Below are 17,128 nucleotides of genomic sequence, written 5' to 3' on the forward strand. Positions count from 1 at the left end.
GGACAATAAGGGCCACCCCCTAGAGATAGAGAAAGGGCAAAATTCAAGCCCAGAATGTTGGGATTGCTGCCGAGGCTGGGCGAAGGAAGAAGCAGCCCTCATCCTGGCAGGACGAGCTGTGATGGGGGTCAGTGAATCCGGAGAGGAACAGTTCTGTCTGCAGGCAGGGGGCCTACGCATCTCAGGTTCTCCCCAGTCCTCACATATCAAAATCCAGTGCAGGCATTGGCTGCGGAGAGAGGGAAGGGGGGGGTCCTCTTGATTAGAGTGTTGGGGGTGGGGGGGTGGGAGGACCAATTTTGATCAATGTTAGGAGGTGAGATTCCTTCTCGGAGCTATCCTGGGCACGAAATCCATAGTGATGGGCAAGAGATGGGGGAGGGGCTCTCTAAGGCAGAGGTGGGTTGGGGGGGCGTGTCTGCCCCCCCCCCCACTTCAGACCTCACGGACCGGAGGAGTGGGCGCTGCCCCCTCTCTGAAGAGCTCCATTGGTTCCGGAGTTGAGGCGCGGGGGCAGGGAGGGTGCCTACGGAACCGCTCAGGATCCGAATTCCGCTCTCGGAGCGACGTGCGGCTCCCAGCCCAGGTAGGGATGGGGGAGGCCGGCGGGTAGAGGGGTTGTCCCCGGCTTAGGAAAGAGGTCTCTGGGCGGAGATCCCCCACCCTGTTCAGGCCTGAGTCGAGATGCTGAGGAGACGGGGACCTGTATCCTCCTCTCCCCGCGGGGTGCTCCCTCGTGAAGGGGGCCGGGGACCTGAGAGCGTCCGCTTCCCTCTCCTGGGCAGGGGCGGGGGCGGAGCCTAGCCCGACGCTCCCGGCACTCCCAGGGCTGGAGGGAAAAGCGAGGAACGGAGACCCCCCCAGGGGAGGGGCTCCGGGCAAACGCCGCGGGGCGTCTCCCTCGCAGTCCCGCCCCCCGCCCCCCGCCCGCCCCTCCGGCCGCCTCTGCCGCCGCGCGCCGCAGCAGCGCCGCCTTCCCTGCGCAGTCGGTGTCTCCGCGTCGCTGGGTGAGTGGGGGCCGCTCGGTCGGGGCTGGGGGGTGCAAGGAGGGGACATCCTGGAGGTAGGGGCCACGTCCAGGGCTCCCCAACCCCGCCGCTCCTGTGCCTCCCGGGAATTTTCTCTCTGGGGACGCAGGGAGTGGGGGCTGCCCCGGGGAAAACACACGGCGCTCTCCAGGGTCCTGACCGCTGAGTGGCCAGCCCGGGGTGTCGCGTTTCGGACGCCTCGGAGCGCCCCCTCGAGGAGGGGCCACGGGCCCGGCGCTCTCCGAGAGTGCCGGAAGGATTGAACCGGGGGACCGGGGCGAGAGCTGGGGCTGGGTTGAATGAAGGGTTCGAGAGGGTCCTGGGGGCGGGGTTTCTCCCCGATGACCCGAGCTTAGGTCCTTCCCATTTGGGGGATTGGGGGTCTTAGCGGAGACGGCAGAATCTTCCGCTACCCTCATTTCCAAGTCTTCCAACTGGGAGGGGCAACTCTGAGGGTGGCAGGGAGGAGGGGGCACTGGAAGATCTCTCCTGCCGAGCACGTTTCTCTGCCCCCGCCCAGATGACCCAGTTCCTTGGACCTTGAGGAGGGGACTCAGGGACACACTCCACCGCCCTAGCCTCAGGCGTTTCCTCAGTGCCCTCCCACACACTTGTTCAGTGGGTCCTCAGCCTGGGGCAGAAGAGGCTGATTTAGAAAGGGGGGGCCACTAACTTACAGAAACATGGATGTGACACAGTGCTGAGGACACACACGGGTCCCCCAAATGGCCACACAGGCACATTCCCCTCACACTGATGGGTGCATGTCTAGTCACATGCACATTTATGCACATGCACAGATATGAATTGAAACACATAAGGAGCCAAATGCAGTGCAGAAGCCAGGGACACACATGCACACATGAGCACATGCAGTCACACACGCTCACCCACGTGTGCACATGCACCCACAAGAAACCCCCTTGCTCTGTCTCAAAGCTCCAAGCTGGGGTGAGATTCACCTGCACACACCCTACATCCCTGCCCAGAACCGCCTGGTTGTTCTCCGATGCCTTCCCCTTAGCCCTCCACAGTCTAACCTTCTGCCCTGACCGAGGGGACCTTTCTGAACTAGATGAAAGGTAAGTGTTGGGGGAGGCTTGACTGGCTAGGGGGTCTCCCTGGAAGAGGGGACCCTCGTAGATTCTGAAAAGGGTTGCAGCTCCTTCTTCTGGCACCTGGCAGCACCCTTGGGTAATGAAAGAAAGATGGCAAGGGTGCCGAAGGGTCCCACGTGCAGCTGGCCATGTGAGAGGTGTCAGCATAGGAGCTGGTTTGTGATGGCATGTGTGAGACATGTGGGGTCGTGGGCTGGTGTGTCTTGATGCACAGGGTATGGGAGTTGTGCGTGCGTGGTGCTGTGTCAGTATGTGTGAGTTGTGGAGCAGAGGGAATGGTGTCGCGTGTGGAGGCATGGTGACCCTGGGTGGGTGTGAACTCGTATGTGAGTGGCGTGGGACCCAGTGTGTGGATTTGTGGGCTGTGTAGTATCATATGTGTCAGTAGATATTCATTTGTTTAATGGTTGAATTCTGGATACATGTAAATCATTTTTATTTATTTAATACTTAGGAAGCACTTTTATGTACAGGCATCTTTTGAAGTGTTACACATGAATTAATTAATTTAACCCCCACAACAATAATGAGGTAGCAGAGTTCCTGTTGTGGCACAGCGGAAATGAATCCGACTAGGAATCATGAAGTTTCAGGTTTGATCCCTGGCCTTGCTCAGTGGGTTAAGGATCTGGTATTGCCGTGAGCTGTGGTGTAGGTCACAGACACGGCATGGCTCGGATCCTGTGTTGCCGTGGCTGTGGTGTAGGGCAGCAGCTGTAGCTCCGATTGGACCCTTAGCCTGGGAACCTCCATATGCCGCAGGTTATGGAGGCATATGCAATACACCTAAATAATGCCTAAAAAAGCAATAATAATAATAATAATTAGGTGGCTATTATTACCCCACTTTACAGGAGGTAGAGAGAGTTTAAGGAACTTGCCCAAGGTGACCTTGCTGGAAAGAAGCAGAGCTAGGATTCAAATCTGGGTGGTCTGGCTCTGGAGCCCAGGCGAACACCTATCTTATGCTGCCTCTTGCCAGACACATGTGTTTGGGCTTCAGGTGTCTTTTGTGTGAGCAGGTGTATGTGAGGCAGTGAGGGGGCAGTGAGCAGGAGGGAACAGGACCAGAGGGCCTTTTTGCATATTCCCAGGTGACTCTGGGAGTCAGCCCTGTCACTCCATGGCTATGTGACCTGAACCAGGTCACCTCTCTTCCAGAGCCTGCCTTCTCATCTGTAAAACGGGTGCTAACCCCAAGGCTTCATATTCTGAGGGTGAACACATGTACCTCTGTGGAGGCTCAGTGGCTGGCACTGACTAGGTCTTCAGTAAAGGTGAACCCCCCTTCTCTTCCTCTGTCTCCAGGTCTGTCCCCTGGGGAAGTAGAAGGTCTGGGGAAATGGTGTGGAGCTGACGCAGAGTCAGGGTGCCTGGGTGTGTGCAGGCTGTGTGACCTTGGGCCAGCTCCTCTCTCTCCCTGGGTCAAAAGAGAGGCTGAGGTGGCTGGTGCCTGGGGGCCCTTCTGGAGTGCTGTCAAGGGACTGAGAGGGCCTGACCCCTCCTCTCTGTTCCTCGACCCCCTCGGGGACCCAGGTGGAACTTGGCTCCGCGGCCATGGGCAAGCAGAACAGCAAGCTGCGGCCAGAGATGCTGCAGGACCTGCGGGAGAACACGGAGTTCTCGGAGCTGGAGCTGCAGGAGTGGTACAAGGGCTTCCTCAAGGACTGCCCCACAGGCATCCTCAACGTGGACGAGTTCAAGAAGATCTACGCCAACTTCTTCCCCTACGGCGACGCCTCCAAGTTCGCCGAGCATGTCTTCCGCACCTTCGACACCAACAGCGACGGCACCATCGACTTCCGGGAGTTCATCATCGCGCTGAGCGTGACCTCGCGTGGCCGCCTGGAGCAGAAGCTCATGTGGGCCTTCAGCATGTACGACCTGGACGGCAACGGCTATATCAGCCGCGAGGAGATGCTGGAGATCGTGCAGGTGGGCCCCCGGGGCCCCTGAGACTGCCAGGCGCAGGGCCCAGCAGCTTGCACCCACCAGCCCTCTTTATCCTCTCCAGAGCTTTGTGGGTAGGCAGAGGCAGCTGCTATTCTTACTACCCATTTAAAAAAGTCTTTAATAGGAAGTAATTTCCAATATAAAGTTGAGAAAACTTCCATATACGCTTTACCCTGATTAACATTGGGGTTTGCTGATTAACATTGACCACATTTGCTTTAGCATTGAGTGTGTTTGTGTGTGTGTGTGTGTAATGTTTTGTTGTTGTGAACATGACCCTCTATCCATGAACACATCAGGATAGATTTCCTCAGAACAGGGACATTCTCTTACATAACCCATAATATGATTATCAAAGTCAGGACATTTAACATAGAAACAATGCTATTATCTAACTTAGAGACCATATTGAATTCTGCCAACTGTCTCAATAATGTTCTTTATAGCATTTTTTTGCCCTGGTCCAGAATCACACCCTACATTTAGTCATCATGTCTCTTTAGGCCCCTTTAATCTGTAACAGTTCTTCAGTTTTTGTTTTTCAAAACTTGACATTTCTGCAGAGTACAGGCCAGTTATGTTTCATTGATCCTCATTTACTCAGGAGGAAACGGATGCTCAGAGAGGTAAAGACATTTGCTCAAGATCACACAGCCTGGGAATGGGCCACCCAGTTCTATCGCCCACATTCCATCTGGGTACCCAGCCACCTTCCAACTAAGAGCCGAGTACTGAGTGAGATGCTTATACTCATGAGATCAGTGCATCCTTCCTGATCAACCCCATGAAGCTCAGAGAGGTGAGGTGGCTTGCCTAACGTTACACAGCATCTAAGTAGAGTCAAGTTCAAGTTGGCTGCAATGCCTCTGAGCTGCCTCTAAAAAGGGGTCTGGCCTTCAGTTTGGGAGTTGGCTTCAACTCTTAGATTGTTCATCTGTACAATGAGGCTGGGGAGGCTGACCTCACAGGGAAACAAGAGCCTGATAGGAGTGTCTTTTCTTAGTACAGGTTTGACACGTGTTAGTTTTATCTCGAAAACCTTCCACACATCATCCATCCCCTCAGCAACACTGAGGTCCATCAGGGCTCTGGTTCCTATTTTTTTTTTTTTTTTGGTCTTTTTAAGGCCACATCGCAGCATATGGAGGTTCCCAGGCTAGGGGTCAAATCGGAGCTCCAGCTGCTGGCCTATGCCATAGCCACAGCAAGTGGGATCTTAGCCATGTCTGTGACCTACAGTGCAGCTCGCAGTGATGCCACATCCTTAACCCACTGAGGGAGGCCAGGGATTGAACCCGCGTCCTCATGGATACTAGATGGGTTTGTTACTGAGCCACAGCGGCAACTCCTTCTGGTTCCATTTTACCTGTCCAGTACCTTGTTCACTTTTTTCCCTGAGCCTCTGTTTCTTCACCTGTAAAACGAAGATGTTAACCCCCTTCTTCAAAGGCTATTGTGGGAACAAAGCAAGATAGGGACTCTAGCAGAGGGCCTGGCATATTACTGGTATTTGGTAAATGTTAGCGATTGTCAGTTATTTTCTCCTCTGCACAGTCTCTGCTCCAGCCAGAATCACCTTTTCAACATCCTTGGAATGTGCTGCTTTGTACAGGCTCTTGCTTCCCTTCCTTCTGCCTCTCTGGATCCTTTCCCTTCTGGTCCCTCAAATCTGCTGACTGCCCCCTGCCCCCCATGTATCTAGGCCCTACTGGACTCTTGACTTTGGCTTTCAGATGTGCTCTCTCCAGCGAGAGTAGAATGGGTTGCCTTGAGATGTGGTATCTTCCCTATGCCTATCGCTAGGGGAACACCTTAATGTTTGTCAATGACTCCCATGGGCCAGGCATTAATTCTCTAGCTGATGGATAGTGGGGAGTTCTGGGGTTCCTGGTGGAAGGGTTGGGGTAGCCAACCTTCTGGGGAAGATCATTCAGGGATATCAGGCAGCAGCTGGATACCCACCAATTCGGAGGGATGTTCATATCTTTAACCACTTCATGTGGTTGCACTGGCGTATGCTAGTAAATCTCAGCCTTGCTGGAGGCTCAAAGCCCAGGGCATCACTCAAGCCAGCACCATTCTTTGGGCATTCTCAGGAAGCTCCCTGGCTGGCCTCGGCTATCTAGGCCCTGGTTTCCTCTATGGCAGCCCAGAGGCCCCAGACGGCGAGTGCAGACAGAACTCTGCAAACCCTAGCGACTGATTAATTACAAGTCGGCTCCAGAGAAACAATGAGTGAGCAGTAATTCCAGACAATTAATTAGGAGGCCCAGGAGAACGGTTGTCACAGGGGAGCCGTCACTGTCTAGGTCACTTGCTCAGTCCTTCTCAGAACCCAGGCCTGTGTCAGATGGTGGGCACACTGGAAGGGAAAAGACTCTACCTGAGCCTCCTGGAACTCCCACTCTGCTGGGAGACAAGTGTGCAGGCCATACTGGCCAGCTCGGTGACAGAAGTGAAAAGATGACATCTGAGAGTCCCGGGGACTGAAGGGCAGGGAGGACCTGAGGATGTGGTGGATGAATAATGATTATGATATTAGCTGCTATTTACTGACCACCTAGTCTTGCCAACTATCCAACCCTAACTCCCTTATCAGGATAGTCTAATACTCTATATATCCTGATAAGGGAGTTAGGATTGCCCCATTTTACAGATGAGGAAATTGAGGTTAAGTACTTGCCCAAGGCTACACAGCAAGTGATTAGCGGAATCAGGATGCCACTCCTTGTCCGCCTTACTTCAAACACACTGCTTGGAGGGGTCATCAGCATCCCACAAGCACCTAACCAGCCGCTAAGAGGAAGCAGGTTCTAATCTGGTCTCTGTCATCAATTCTCTTTCTGAGCCTCAGTTTCTTGTCTCGATCTCAATACCTGCTTTTCAGAGCTGTTGCAAGCATGAGAATAATGCATGTTAAGTCCCTTGCACATAGTAGGGGTCTGTAAATGGTAGCTAGTGTTATTGTTCCAGGCAGAAACTGTAAATGCTGGGAATCCTGAAAGGCACAGGGGTGTCTGGTTGTGGCAAAATCACTTACGGGGGGAGGCCTGATGGAGAGGTCAGCAGGGACCAGAGTGTGAAGTGCCTTGAATGCCAAGGGCCAAATGTTTGGACTTGGTAAAGGAAGGCAGTGGGAGGTGCCAACAGCTTTTAAACAAGGGAGTCCCTGCCAGATGCCAGGCACTGTGCCTACGTTCTGGGGATCTGAGCACTAGCTAGATGTCCACGGTTCTCATCTGTATGCTGGGGGCAAGGAGCACTCCTACAAAGGCATAATTTCTTCGGCGAGGCGTCTCCAAAGGGGACTCTGGGGCAGCGTATGGGCCCTGACCCACCCTGGATCAGAGGAGGCCTCCCTAACAAAGCACCATGTAAAGAGAGCCCCAAGGAGGAGTGGGAGGCAGCAGAAGGAGCGTGGGGCAGCATCCAGAAGGAGCCGGGTGCAAGGCAGTCCTGGAGGGAGGCCTGTGTAAGATGGGAACGAGGGGGCGGCCCCTGGGCTAGGGACTTGCTGATGGAGATCTGCGTTTGGGAAACGCTTTCAGAGGCAGCGTAGGGAACAGACCCGAGGGAGAGAGGCCAGAAGAGACCACTGCGGGAGGCCAAAGCCGAATCTGAGGCTAGGGAAGTTTATGGGACAGGAGAAGAAGGCAGACTTCTTGGAGGTTTCAGTAGTAAAAAGCTGGTAGAGTGAGATGACCGGTCTGGTCCTTGAGCTCTGGGCCCCAGGACCCAGCCCACAGACCAAGCCCTACGTGCTCGGTGTACACTTACCGCGAAAATCCCTCCTTTGAGTCGCCTCCAGAGCTCCTGCACCTGGCAGCTGCGGTCCTGGGCCCAGCACAGCCCAAGCTCTCCTCGCCCCCAGCAGATGCGCCTATGCGTTTATTTGCGTTATATCCCCGCTCCCCGTGGGCCCAGCAGCCTCAGGCCCCCAGCCCTCAGGGCGACCCTGCGCCCCCTGCTGGCCAGAGTGGCATCGCAGCCCAGTGCCACCACCCCCACCTTGACCAGCGCCCCCTGTCGGCCATCGAGTGCGGGCCTTTTCCTGGAGCCCTGGAATTTCAGAGTAGTTCTTCGAACCTGGTACTTAACCCGGTACTTGTGGCGCTTGGCAAGAGCTCCTAAGTCCTGGGTGCCAGGCCCTTCGCCATCTGGGCCCCGATGTCCTCCAGCATTTCTCCTGACCGCCTGCATTCAGCCACCTCCAAATTCCCAGCGCCCACTCAGAGCTTCCCGCTTCGGGGCCTTTGTACACGCAGATCTCTCTGCCAGCAATCCCTTTCCCACCGAGTGCCCCGAGGAAACTTGGTCCGGGCCAGCTCCAAGAGCCCCCTCTTCTGGGAAGCCATCCCAGTCACTCCTTCCCCAGTTACCCACGCCTCCGTCACCCCCCCTCCGCCTCACCACGGCGGGAGCAGCGATCGTCGGCACAGCTGGAGGCGTTTTGCAAAGTTGGGGGTGGAGGGTTCAGGCAGGCTCCCCTCACTCCCTGCCTTCCCCACCCAACCCCTAGGCCATTTACAAGATGGTTTCTTCCGTGATGAAGATGCCAGAGGACGAGTCGACCCCGGAAAAGAGGACGGAGAAAATCTTCCGCCAAATGGATACAAACAACGACGGTGAGGAGGCCGGGGCGGGGCGGGCGCCACTCCCCCTTCCTCTTCTGCGGTCCTGCTCTGCGTCCCCTCTCTTTGCTGCCGCCTTCTCCCCCATCATTGCGCCCCTTGTCTCGCAGGCAAGCTGTCCCTGGAGGAGTTCATCCGCGGGGCCAAAAGCGACCCGTCCATCGTGCGTCTGCTGCAGTGCGACCCCAGCAGCGCCTCCCAGTTCTGAGCAAGAGGAGCCGGGTTTCCCCTCCCCGCCGTCACTGGCCCTCTCCCGGCTCTCAGCTTCCTCGCCCTTGTGTCTATTCCAGGCTGGGGTCAGATTGCCAGCCCCAGGGTCTGCCCTCTGGGAAGCCTACGGAGAAAGGAATCCTGCAGTCCCCTCAACGTCCAAGCAAGCCGGTGGTTAGCAACGCCCAGTTCAAGAGTCAGTCTCTCCCTTGGCACTGATAGACACAGGCTCTGGCTTGGTCTGCCCCTCGGAGTCCACCCTCCCTTACCTAGATACCAGAACTCCAGCCTCTCCCTCGCCCCCACCAGCCATGAGGCCAGACTTCCCTTCCCCAGCCATGGGGCAAGCTCCCTCACGTCTACCCCCACCCTGGTAGATCTCAGCCTTGGTGGAATTGGGAATCATACCCAGGTAAGGAGTGTGTTCTTTATTTGGAGCCGAGAGAAAGATTCTAGATGTGTGGGGGTTTGAGGAAAAACCTTCCTTGAGCCATCCTTCCTCCCAGGAGGGCCCCAACCCTGCCTGCTCCTGCCCTTGTTGGCTTGGAGGCTGTGATGCAAAAGGAAAATCTCCTGATTCCAGCCCCCCAGCTGTGCATCCCATGAACCCCTGCCTGCGTTTCAGCACTTGGATGAACACAGATCCACGGACCCCTCTCCTGTATATCTTGTCTCTCTCTCTCTCTCTCTCTCTCTCTCACACACACACACACACACACACACACATGCACGCAGGCCCCAGACAGATGGGCATAAACACCTTGAGCCCCACCCTCTGCGTCCTGTGTGGGAACAAAGCACGACCCCCTTGGCTGAGCCCCTCCCCCACTGCATGCATCCATATGGAGCATCTCTGTTGTTTTTATTAACTTCAGAATAAAGTCTCGTTTCAGTGCAGTGGGCTGGGTGGCTGGAGTAGGGGGGTGAAAGCCCCACCCAGGTCCTGGAGTTGCGGCTGAGTCCTCTTGGCTGGCTCCAGGAATCCCCGCCTGATCACAGTGCAGACTTGGGTACAGGGCCCTAGTGGCCATGGGGCGAGGCATTTGTGGTCAGAGGGTCAATGGCCCAGAGCTAGTGCAGCTTGGCAGGTCACGGTCCTCCACAGGCTCTGGGCTTTCCTGTATCTGTGGAGACAACGGAGGCTGCCAGGCCTGCTGGGTCTGGGTCTGGGTCTCCTCCTCCAGGACATCCAGAACATGCGGGGCTGGGAGGACCTTCAAGGTGAAGGGACGTCACTACTCTCCACTACGCAAGAGGCAGGCCGTACCCTTGGAGTGCCCCCCGTTCCAGCCCAGATACCTCTTCCCATCCTGGGCCTTGGGAGAGCCAGGTGTCAGCTGTATGGCTTAGCTGGGAGATCTGAGCTCTCTGAACTTCCAAGTCTCTCCCTTTGGTCCTGGGGAGAAAGCTGTTGCCCCAGTTTTCAAGAAGAGTGGGGGCAGATTGGCCTGGGCTTCCCAGGAGGGGCTTCCAGGAAATATGGGGAGTCAGGACTTGGGGTGGGGGGTGGCAGGCCTTACCATGTGGTGGCTGCTTTTCCCCAACCAGGGCCTCAGTTCCAGCAGCTGGTGGGCGAGCTGGGCGCAGCGCACCGCAAACACACTCTCTGCCACGCAGAACAGTAACGAGATGCCCCAGAGGCACAGGCTGGAGCTCTGTGGGGGGACAAGTGATCAGAGATGGCTGCCTGGGATTGCAAAGCGGAGGGTGGGACTCCAAGAACACTTCCCACCTCTGATGAGCACCTGATGTCCCCCAGGCTAGGCCTAAGCACTTACGTAAATGCGTGTGGGGTCGAAGGGACAGTCAGGCGCCAGTGCCAGTAGTTCGGGGCTCCCAAAAGTGCAGGCAGCTAGGAGTGCCCGGCCTTGGGTGGCAAAAGTCACAGCGATTGAGGCCAAGAGGCCGAGAGCACAGGTCAGAGAGAGAAGGGCACAGGCCACGTTCGAGCTAAACACTGTCCAGCGCTGGATGAGAGAGGCCACTGGTCAGCGGACATTGGGCTCAGCTCCATGGGCAGCTCTGGCCCCCATGGGATCAGCCTCAGCCCCTCCAAGGGGGCCAGGCTCTTGGGGGTGGCTGCTGCCCCCACCCTACAGCCCCATCCCAGGAGATGCCACATACCAGGGGGCTGCTGGGGAGGTAGCGTGACAACACGATGGCTGCAATGCCAGAGGTGATGACCTGTGGAGGAGGCTTAAGTCAGTTCTGGCCCCCCAGCTGCAGGAGAGTGGGCAGGGGGCAGGGCCACTCTCCAATAAAGACTCCACCAAAGCCTAGTCCTGCCCTCCAAGCCCCCAGCCCCTGCTCAGCTTTGGTCTCATTACCTCCATCTGAACAGGGGTTCTGTCTCTTCATGCCCTGAAGTGATGTTTCTAAAACACAATCACTTTGTGCCTACAACCTTCCATGACTCCCCACTGCTTACAGCTGTTTTCAAATGGGGACCTGTGTATCCACAGGGCCATGTCACAGGACATATATTTCATGTCTCCCTGGACTGGAAAAGGTTTTGGGAAAGACTAAGTAACTCAACTGGCAAGGAACTAAAAAACAAACGTGTTATTTGAAAATTAACCAGGATACCTTATGGAGCAGAAATCAAAATCCCTAGGAGTATTTTAAGTTATTTCAGGCCCAGGAGTTCCTGTTGTGGCTCAGCAGTAATGAACCTGACTAGTATCCATGAGGATGCAGCCTCGGCCTTGCTCAGTGGGTTAAGGATTGCTGTGGTTGTGGTGTAGGCTGGTGGCTACAGCTCTGATTCATCCCCTAGCCTGGGAACTTCCATATACTGCAGGTGCAGCCCTAAAGTAAAATAAAGTAAAAAGATAAGTTAGACCAGGCCTTCAGTGACTGGTCCCAGTCCCATCAGTTTCTCAGCTCCATCCTGGACCGGTCTCTTTTTCTTATCATCTCGGGTATGGACACACACTCATAGCCTGCCCTTGACGCTACCTACACAGAGTCTTCTCAGGAATGGCCTTCCTGCTCTTTACCTGCTCGGTTCTTCCTCCTGCAGGCCTCCCTAACCACCCTGGTCCCCAGAGGGGAACCCACCCCACTGTTTAGCCCACCAGCTGGCCTCTGAATCTTTTGGGTTCTACTCAGCCAGGCTCACTACTTCACGCCATCACTCTACTAGGCATGGGCTGGATCCACAGGAGGCAGGTGAGATGATGGGGGCGGGGGGGGGGGGCACCCAGCAATGCCTCTAATGCCCAGTGCAGCCACAAGTAAATGCCACAAACTCTTTGGGCTGAGTCCCGTTCAGCAGGATGAGCTCATGGAAAGGTTACTGGCTTTGGCGATAGTCACAGATTGTTTCACATCCAGCGTGGCTTTTCTGTATCGGCAGGAGGTTGGATGAATCCCTGTGTCTGGGTTTCCCCCTCTGTAAAGTGGGGATAATGGCCCCATGTTGCAGGGAGCTGTGGGATTCACTGAGGAAATAAGGGCACACCTGAAGTGGTCCAGCCTGGAGCCCATCTCTGGGAGACCTCCTAACCCCGAGCTCACTGCTTTCCCTGCCTTCCTCACAAGGCTGGTGAGAGGAACAAACAACAATAAGAGTAACTCCAAGGGACAATGCACATATCTGCACAGCCTGGCTCTGGCCCACCCATTGAGGCTCTCCTACCTGCTGGGGCCTGTGCTCCTTGCTTACCCTAGCCTTGGGGCTCTCGAAGCTTCATTTTGCAAAGGAGGAAACAGCTCAGAGAGAGAAACAAGTCCCTCAGCCAGGAGATGGCAGGGATGAACGCAGACACTGAAGGGCAGATGTTCCCTCTGATGGTGGGAAACGGCTTTATGAACTTGAGAACACCAGGCCCCTTCATTCATGTATTGATCCGGTCATCACCACAGCTACCATTTATTGAGAACTTACTATAGACCAGGCCCCATGCTAAGCTCCTGCTAAACTGGTTTTGTCGGTGTCTCCAGGACAGACCGTATCCATTCCCGCCTCCACACCTTTGCACCTGCCACTCTCTGTACTTGAAATGCCATCCCAGCTTCCCCTCCTACCTGCTGGCCCCAGCAGGCCTGGGTTATGGTCATTGCAGCCTGTTGCTGCACTGCTATTCCTCCACCAAAACCCACCTCAGGGGCCTCCACATCTGGGAACCCTCCTGAATGGAGCGGATGCTCCTTCCTTCTGTCCAGCAGTGCCTTGACCATTTCCTTATGGTGATAATAATCCGAGCTCACAGCAGGGTGTGCTAACCACGTTCCAGGCACTAGGCTTAGCCCTTTATGTGGATGATTTCAAATCCACACTCATTAGGACCCTCTGAGGTGGACACCATTTCCATCCTCATCTGACAGATGAGGGAGCCGAGGCAAATAGAGGTTGGGTGACCCGTGCAGCTGGTAAGTGGCAGAACAGGAGTTCGTGCTTGGGGCTCTCTGCCTGCCCACTCCAGGCTCTGGGTGGGGACTCCTCGAAGACCTTTCCAGCCCCCTGCAGCCCCCTCCTCCCGGGTCCCTCCCCGGCTGGCCATACCACGATGGCCGAAGTGACAGAGAGGATGTTGACCACGCAGTACTGCAGGGCCACGGCATCGTGGGGGGCGGTCACATAGCGCAGCACGGTGCCGTGCAGCAGCGCAGCTGCGATGAAGCTCACGTGGCCCAGCACCACCAGCACCAGCCCCGTCTTCATCAGCACCTTCCGGAAGTCACTCGCACTCAGGCCACCTGAGGGACAGCCAGCCATGTCAGGGTCACGGGTGGGGCACATCCTGCTGGGCGGGGGAGGAAACTGAGAACCTGACAAGAGTGATAGACATGGGTTCTAAATCTATTACCAGATGACTTGGGGCCAGTGATTTGTATTCTCTGAGCCTCAGTTTCCTCATCAGGAAAAGGGGTTCACAGTGCTTTCATGAGCATCCTTGGAACTCTTAAGGCTGGAAAAACACACAGGTGGGACTTTATAAAGGGTAACAGTCCTTATTAGTGTTCAAGGTCATGAGTGGCACGGTCAGGATTTGGACCCAGATCTCTAGCTCAAGACATATGATCCTTCCACTAAGCTTCACATCTACTGATTTTGTCAGTCATACATTCGTTACATCAATGTTCACTGACTGCCCGCTCCACACCAAACCCTAAGGTACCGTAGAGAGCTAGCTGTCCAGGCCCCAAAGAGCCCCCTAGTTCGCTGGGCGGGGGTCAGGTCCAGTGCGGGATTCAGAGCAGTGGACTGGGCCTGGCACACAGTAGGATACTCAATTCATAATTGCTAAAGTGACTCAGGGCAAGAAACTCAAACTTTTTTTTTTTTTTTTGGTCTTTTTTTTGCCATTTCTTGGGCCACTCCCGTGGCATATGGAGGTTCCCAGGCTAGGGGTTGAATCGGAGCTGTAGCTGCCAGCCTACACCAGAGCCACAGCAACGCGGGATCCGAGCCGCGTCTGCAACCTACACCACAGCTCACGGCAACGCCGGATCCTTAACCCACTGAGCAAGAGCAGGGATCGAACCTGCAACCTCATGGTTCCTAGTCGGATTCGTTAACCACTGCGCCACGACGGGAACTCCTCAAACTTTTTTTTTTTTTTTTTGGTCTTCTTAGGGCTGTACCTGCAGCATATGGTGGTTCCCAGGCTAGGGGTTGAATCAGAACTGCAGCTGCTTGCCTACACCACAGCCCCAGCAACTCAGAGATCTGAGCTGCATCTGCGACCTACAGCACAGCTCACGGCAACGCCGGATCTTTAACCCACTGAGCAAGGCCAGGGATCGAACCCGTCTCCTCGTGGATACTAGTCGGGTACATTAACCACTGTGCCACGATGGGAACTCCCAAGAAGCTCAAACTTCTGAGTCTCCATTTCCTCATCTGTCATATGGGAAGAATAACCCCTGTTTCCCGGTGGGGAAGGAGGGCCCCATGAGGACATTGATGGCAAAGTGGGCCATACTCTGAGGGTGCTGGGAAAACCAAGCTCTTGGTTCAGGGACAAGGTAAGCTGGGGAGGCTGGGATCAAAAAAACATCAGGCATTCACGTGCAGATTCTGAGTGTCCAAGTGGCTACATGCCCTCAGGACCAGGGAGCCCTCTTCCTGGCTGTTTCAGATCTGCTTTTTGGAATGTCCCCCATGGGTCCTGGCTCTGCCCTTAGGACACACACCATACTGGCCCCTTGGGCCCACCACCCTCACTCTAGCCAGCTCTGTGAGATGGAAGTCTCTCCTGGCCCCTAGAGCTAAACACCCCCCCGCTCTTCCTTTAGCGACTCCTTGGGAAATCCCTGCGTCCCTTCCTAGACCTCAGTGTCCCCAGCTGTGGCAGAAAGAATTGGGTTATATTTCACAGAAGGGAACTCTGTAGTTAAAAAGAAAGGAAGAAAGAAATCCCTGGACTGGATGTTCTTGGGCGCCAGGTGCCAAGAGCAGGTCTCCAGGGAGCAGGGAGGCCTGGGGCTACTTAGTCACAGCCCCTCTGTGTGACACCGGCCTCTCTCTTTTCTGGGCCCCAGATTCCCCATGTATAAAATGGGAAGGGGTTGGTCTAGGGGGTCTCTGAGACCTCGGGAGCCTACAGGACCCTCTGTAGCTGCATCACATTCAGGAAAATCAAAGAGCAGGCACTGTGGCACTGGATGGCATTGTAAAGATTAACTCCTGGGCAAACAGGAAGAGGCAAGGCAGCTTTATCCCAGGGGCCTGACCCACTTTATCCCAACCACCCACCCACCTGGCCACCCAGACACCACCCAGCTCAGGGCTGGGCTCAGGAACAACAGCGCCTCACGACCAAGACTAGGTCAGACTAGCTTGGAGCTGTGCCTGGAGCACTGGACAGAGTCTCAGGACAGCCCCAGGCTTCTCTGCTTCTACGTTACCACCCTCGGAGCCCTCAGCAATGGGGTTGGCAGAGTGGCAAGCCCGTGATTGCCCCATAGGAGCTAACTTCATTCTCACTGTTGCCCCAGGAGGTGGTGCTACCCTTCCCACTTTACAGATGAGAAAACCAAGGCTCACACAATCTCTTGACTGGAGTAGGGACGCCCCCCACCCCCAGGTCTGTCTGATGCCCAAGAGCAGCATCTCTGTGTCCAGGGAGTGAGAGGAGGGGACACATCGGTCTCACTCCTCGGCCTGGATCCTGTTTGCCAACGGCCCCTCCCACTCCGCCTGGTTGGGGGAGTGGGAGGGTTATGGAAGCGGGAGCCCTTGGCGACGCTGAGGAAGCAAAGAGCAGGTAGCCTCGGGCTCGGAACTCTCTGGGTTCTGAACCCCCCTCCCTCTGCTCTCCCTTCTGAGCGAGGGGGCGCTGCTCTCCTCCCACCTGGGGGTCCCTCGTCCGCAGGAAAGTGGGGGCGGGCGAGGAGCTACTTGGAGAAGATTCCGGCAGCCAAACCCCCGCCCCCCCCACCCCGGCTCCAGCTCGGTGCTGGGGAAACTGAGGCCCAGAGCAGAAAGTGACATGCAGAGAAGGCGGCCTGAACCCCGGGGCTCCGGGCTCCCACTCCTTTGCTCCGCCCCTGCCAAGGATGTGGGGCGGGTTCGTCAGCCCCGCAGTCCCCCGCGGCTCACCCAGGCGCTGGCACATCTCGGCTCCCGCACGGCGTCCCCGCGGCGGCTTCAGCGGGGCTCCAGACGCTGCGGGCGGCCGGGCGGCCCGGCTCTCATCCTGGTCCGCAGCCGCCGCTCGCCCAGCACAGCCCGCGCCGCGCCCACTTCCCGCCTCGAGCCCTGGGCTCCCGGCGCCCGGCCGGCCTCCCTTCCCGTCACCCCCCGGGCGGCCCGACCCCGGGAGGGACCTGACTGCTCGTTTGCATCCCGGGCCGGTCTGACTGGCTGGGCAGCCCTTCCTGGCCCGCCCGGCTGAATCACGGAGCAGGCCCCACCTCCCCGCGCCAGCCCCGGGTGCCGGCGGCGCCCGGCCGCTCCCCTCTGCTCCTAACCCGCCCGGCTTCGGGGATGCCCATTTTACAGATGAAAACTGAGCCCTAGAGGAGCCGCGATCGTCTGGGCTGGGGCGTGAGATGGGGGCCAGATGCGCGGTTGCCATGACCTGGTGGGGGCACCTGGACAGGAAAGCCCCAGGGTGAAAGTTGGGAATCCACTTCTTTCTAGAGGATGGGGAAGTTCAACTCTCTGGAGAACCAGGGTCTGTCCTGCACCTGCTGTGTGACCTCAAGAAAATCACATTTTGTCCTTGCCCTGGCCTTC

General features: G+C 56.4%; 2 protein-coding genes across 13 annotated transcripts; one reads left to right on the forward strand and one right to left on the reverse strand.

Annotated features, from left to right (window-relative positions):
• The first annotated feature begins 507 nt into the window (after nucleotides 1-507).
• HPCA (hippocalcin) lies at nucleotides 508-9,837 on the forward strand. Of its 3 annotated transcripts, none has more exons than XM_005665171.4 (4): nucleotides 508-586; nucleotides 3,683-4,081; nucleotides 8,619-8,724; nucleotides 8,841-9,837. In XM_005665171.4, exons 2-4 carry the CDS (start codon nucleotides 3,704-3,706, stop codon nucleotides 8,936-8,938), a joined length of 582 nt encoding a protein of 193 aa, XP_005665228.3. In that variant the 5' UTR covers nucleotides 508-586; nucleotides 3,683-3,703; the 3' UTR covers nucleotides 8,939-9,837. The 3 variants fall into 3 exon arrangements, with proteins under 3 accessions (XP_005665228.3, XP_005665227.1, NP_001116597.1); XM_005665170.4 differs by lacking the exon at nucleotides 508-586 and adding an exon at nucleotides 961-1,007; NM_001123125.1 differs by lacking the exon at nucleotides 508-586 and having other exon boundaries at nucleotides 3,704-4,081; nucleotides 8,841-8,938.
• Nucleotides 9,784-16,691, reverse strand: TMEM54 (transmembrane protein 54). 10 transcript variants are annotated; one of them, XM_021095835.2, is made up of 7 exons: nucleotides 16,490-16,691; nucleotides 13,448-13,641; nucleotides 11,065-11,124; nucleotides 10,719-10,907; nucleotides 10,461-10,595; nucleotides 10,240-10,348; nucleotides 9,784-10,064 (listed from the first exon to the last, which is right to left on the reverse strand). In XM_021095835.2, the coding sequence occupies exons 1-6, from the start codon at nucleotides 16,503-16,505 to the stop codon at nucleotides 10,274-10,276; spliced, it is 669 nt and encodes a 222-aa protein (XP_020951494.1). In that variant the 5' UTR covers nucleotides 16,506-16,691; the 3' UTR covers nucleotides 9,784-10,064; nucleotides 10,240-10,273. The 10 variants fall into 10 exon arrangements, with proteins under 10 accessions (XP_020951494.1, XP_020951495.1, XP_005665253.1 ...); XM_021095836.2 differs by having other exon boundaries at nucleotides 9,784-10,154; XM_005665196.4 differs by having other exon boundaries at nucleotides 13,448-13,685.
• Between the last annotated feature and the right edge of the window lie 437 nt (nucleotides 16,692-17,128).

Source organism: Sus scrofa, chromosome 6, assembly GCF_054392235.1.
Source record: "Sus scrofa isolate SSC_HxYL_T2T_F1_AM1 chromosome 6, Sscrofa_HxYL_maternal_Yorkshire_Landrace_v2.0, whole genome shotgun sequence".
NCBI lineage: Eukaryota > Metazoa > Chordata > Mammalia > Artiodactyla > Suidae > Sus > Sus scrofa.

What these genes read in the sequence shown, in the direction of transcription:
- HPCA (XM_005665171.4), top strand. Translation starts at nt 3,704, where the DNA reads ATGGGCAAGCAGAACAGCAAGCTGCGGCCAGAGATGCTGCAGGACCTG. An exon ending in AGATGCTGGAGATCGTGCAG is followed by an intron (nt 4,082 to 8,618) that starts GTGGGCCCCCGG and finishes CCCAACCCCTAG; the next exon opens with GCCATTTACAAGATGGTTTC. An exon ending in AATGGATACAAACAACGACG is followed by an intron (nt 8,725 to 8,840) that starts GTGAGGAGGCCG and finishes CTTGTCTCGCAG; the next exon opens with GCAAGCTGTCCCTGGAGGAG.
- TMEM54 (XM_005665194.4), bottom strand. Translation starts at nt 13,684, where the DNA reads ATGTGCCCCACCCGTGACCCTGACATGGCTGGCTGTCCCTCAGGTGGC. An exon ending in CTGTCACTTCGGCCATCGTG is followed by an intron (nt 11,125 to 13,447) that starts GTATGGCCAGCC and finishes CCTCCTCCACAG; the next exon opens with GTCATCACCTCTGGCATTGC. An exon ending in ACCTCCCCAGCAGCCCCCTG is followed by an intron (nt 10,908 to 11,064) that starts GTATGTGGCATC and finishes TCTCTCATCCAG; the next exon opens with CGCTGGACAGTGTTTAGCTC.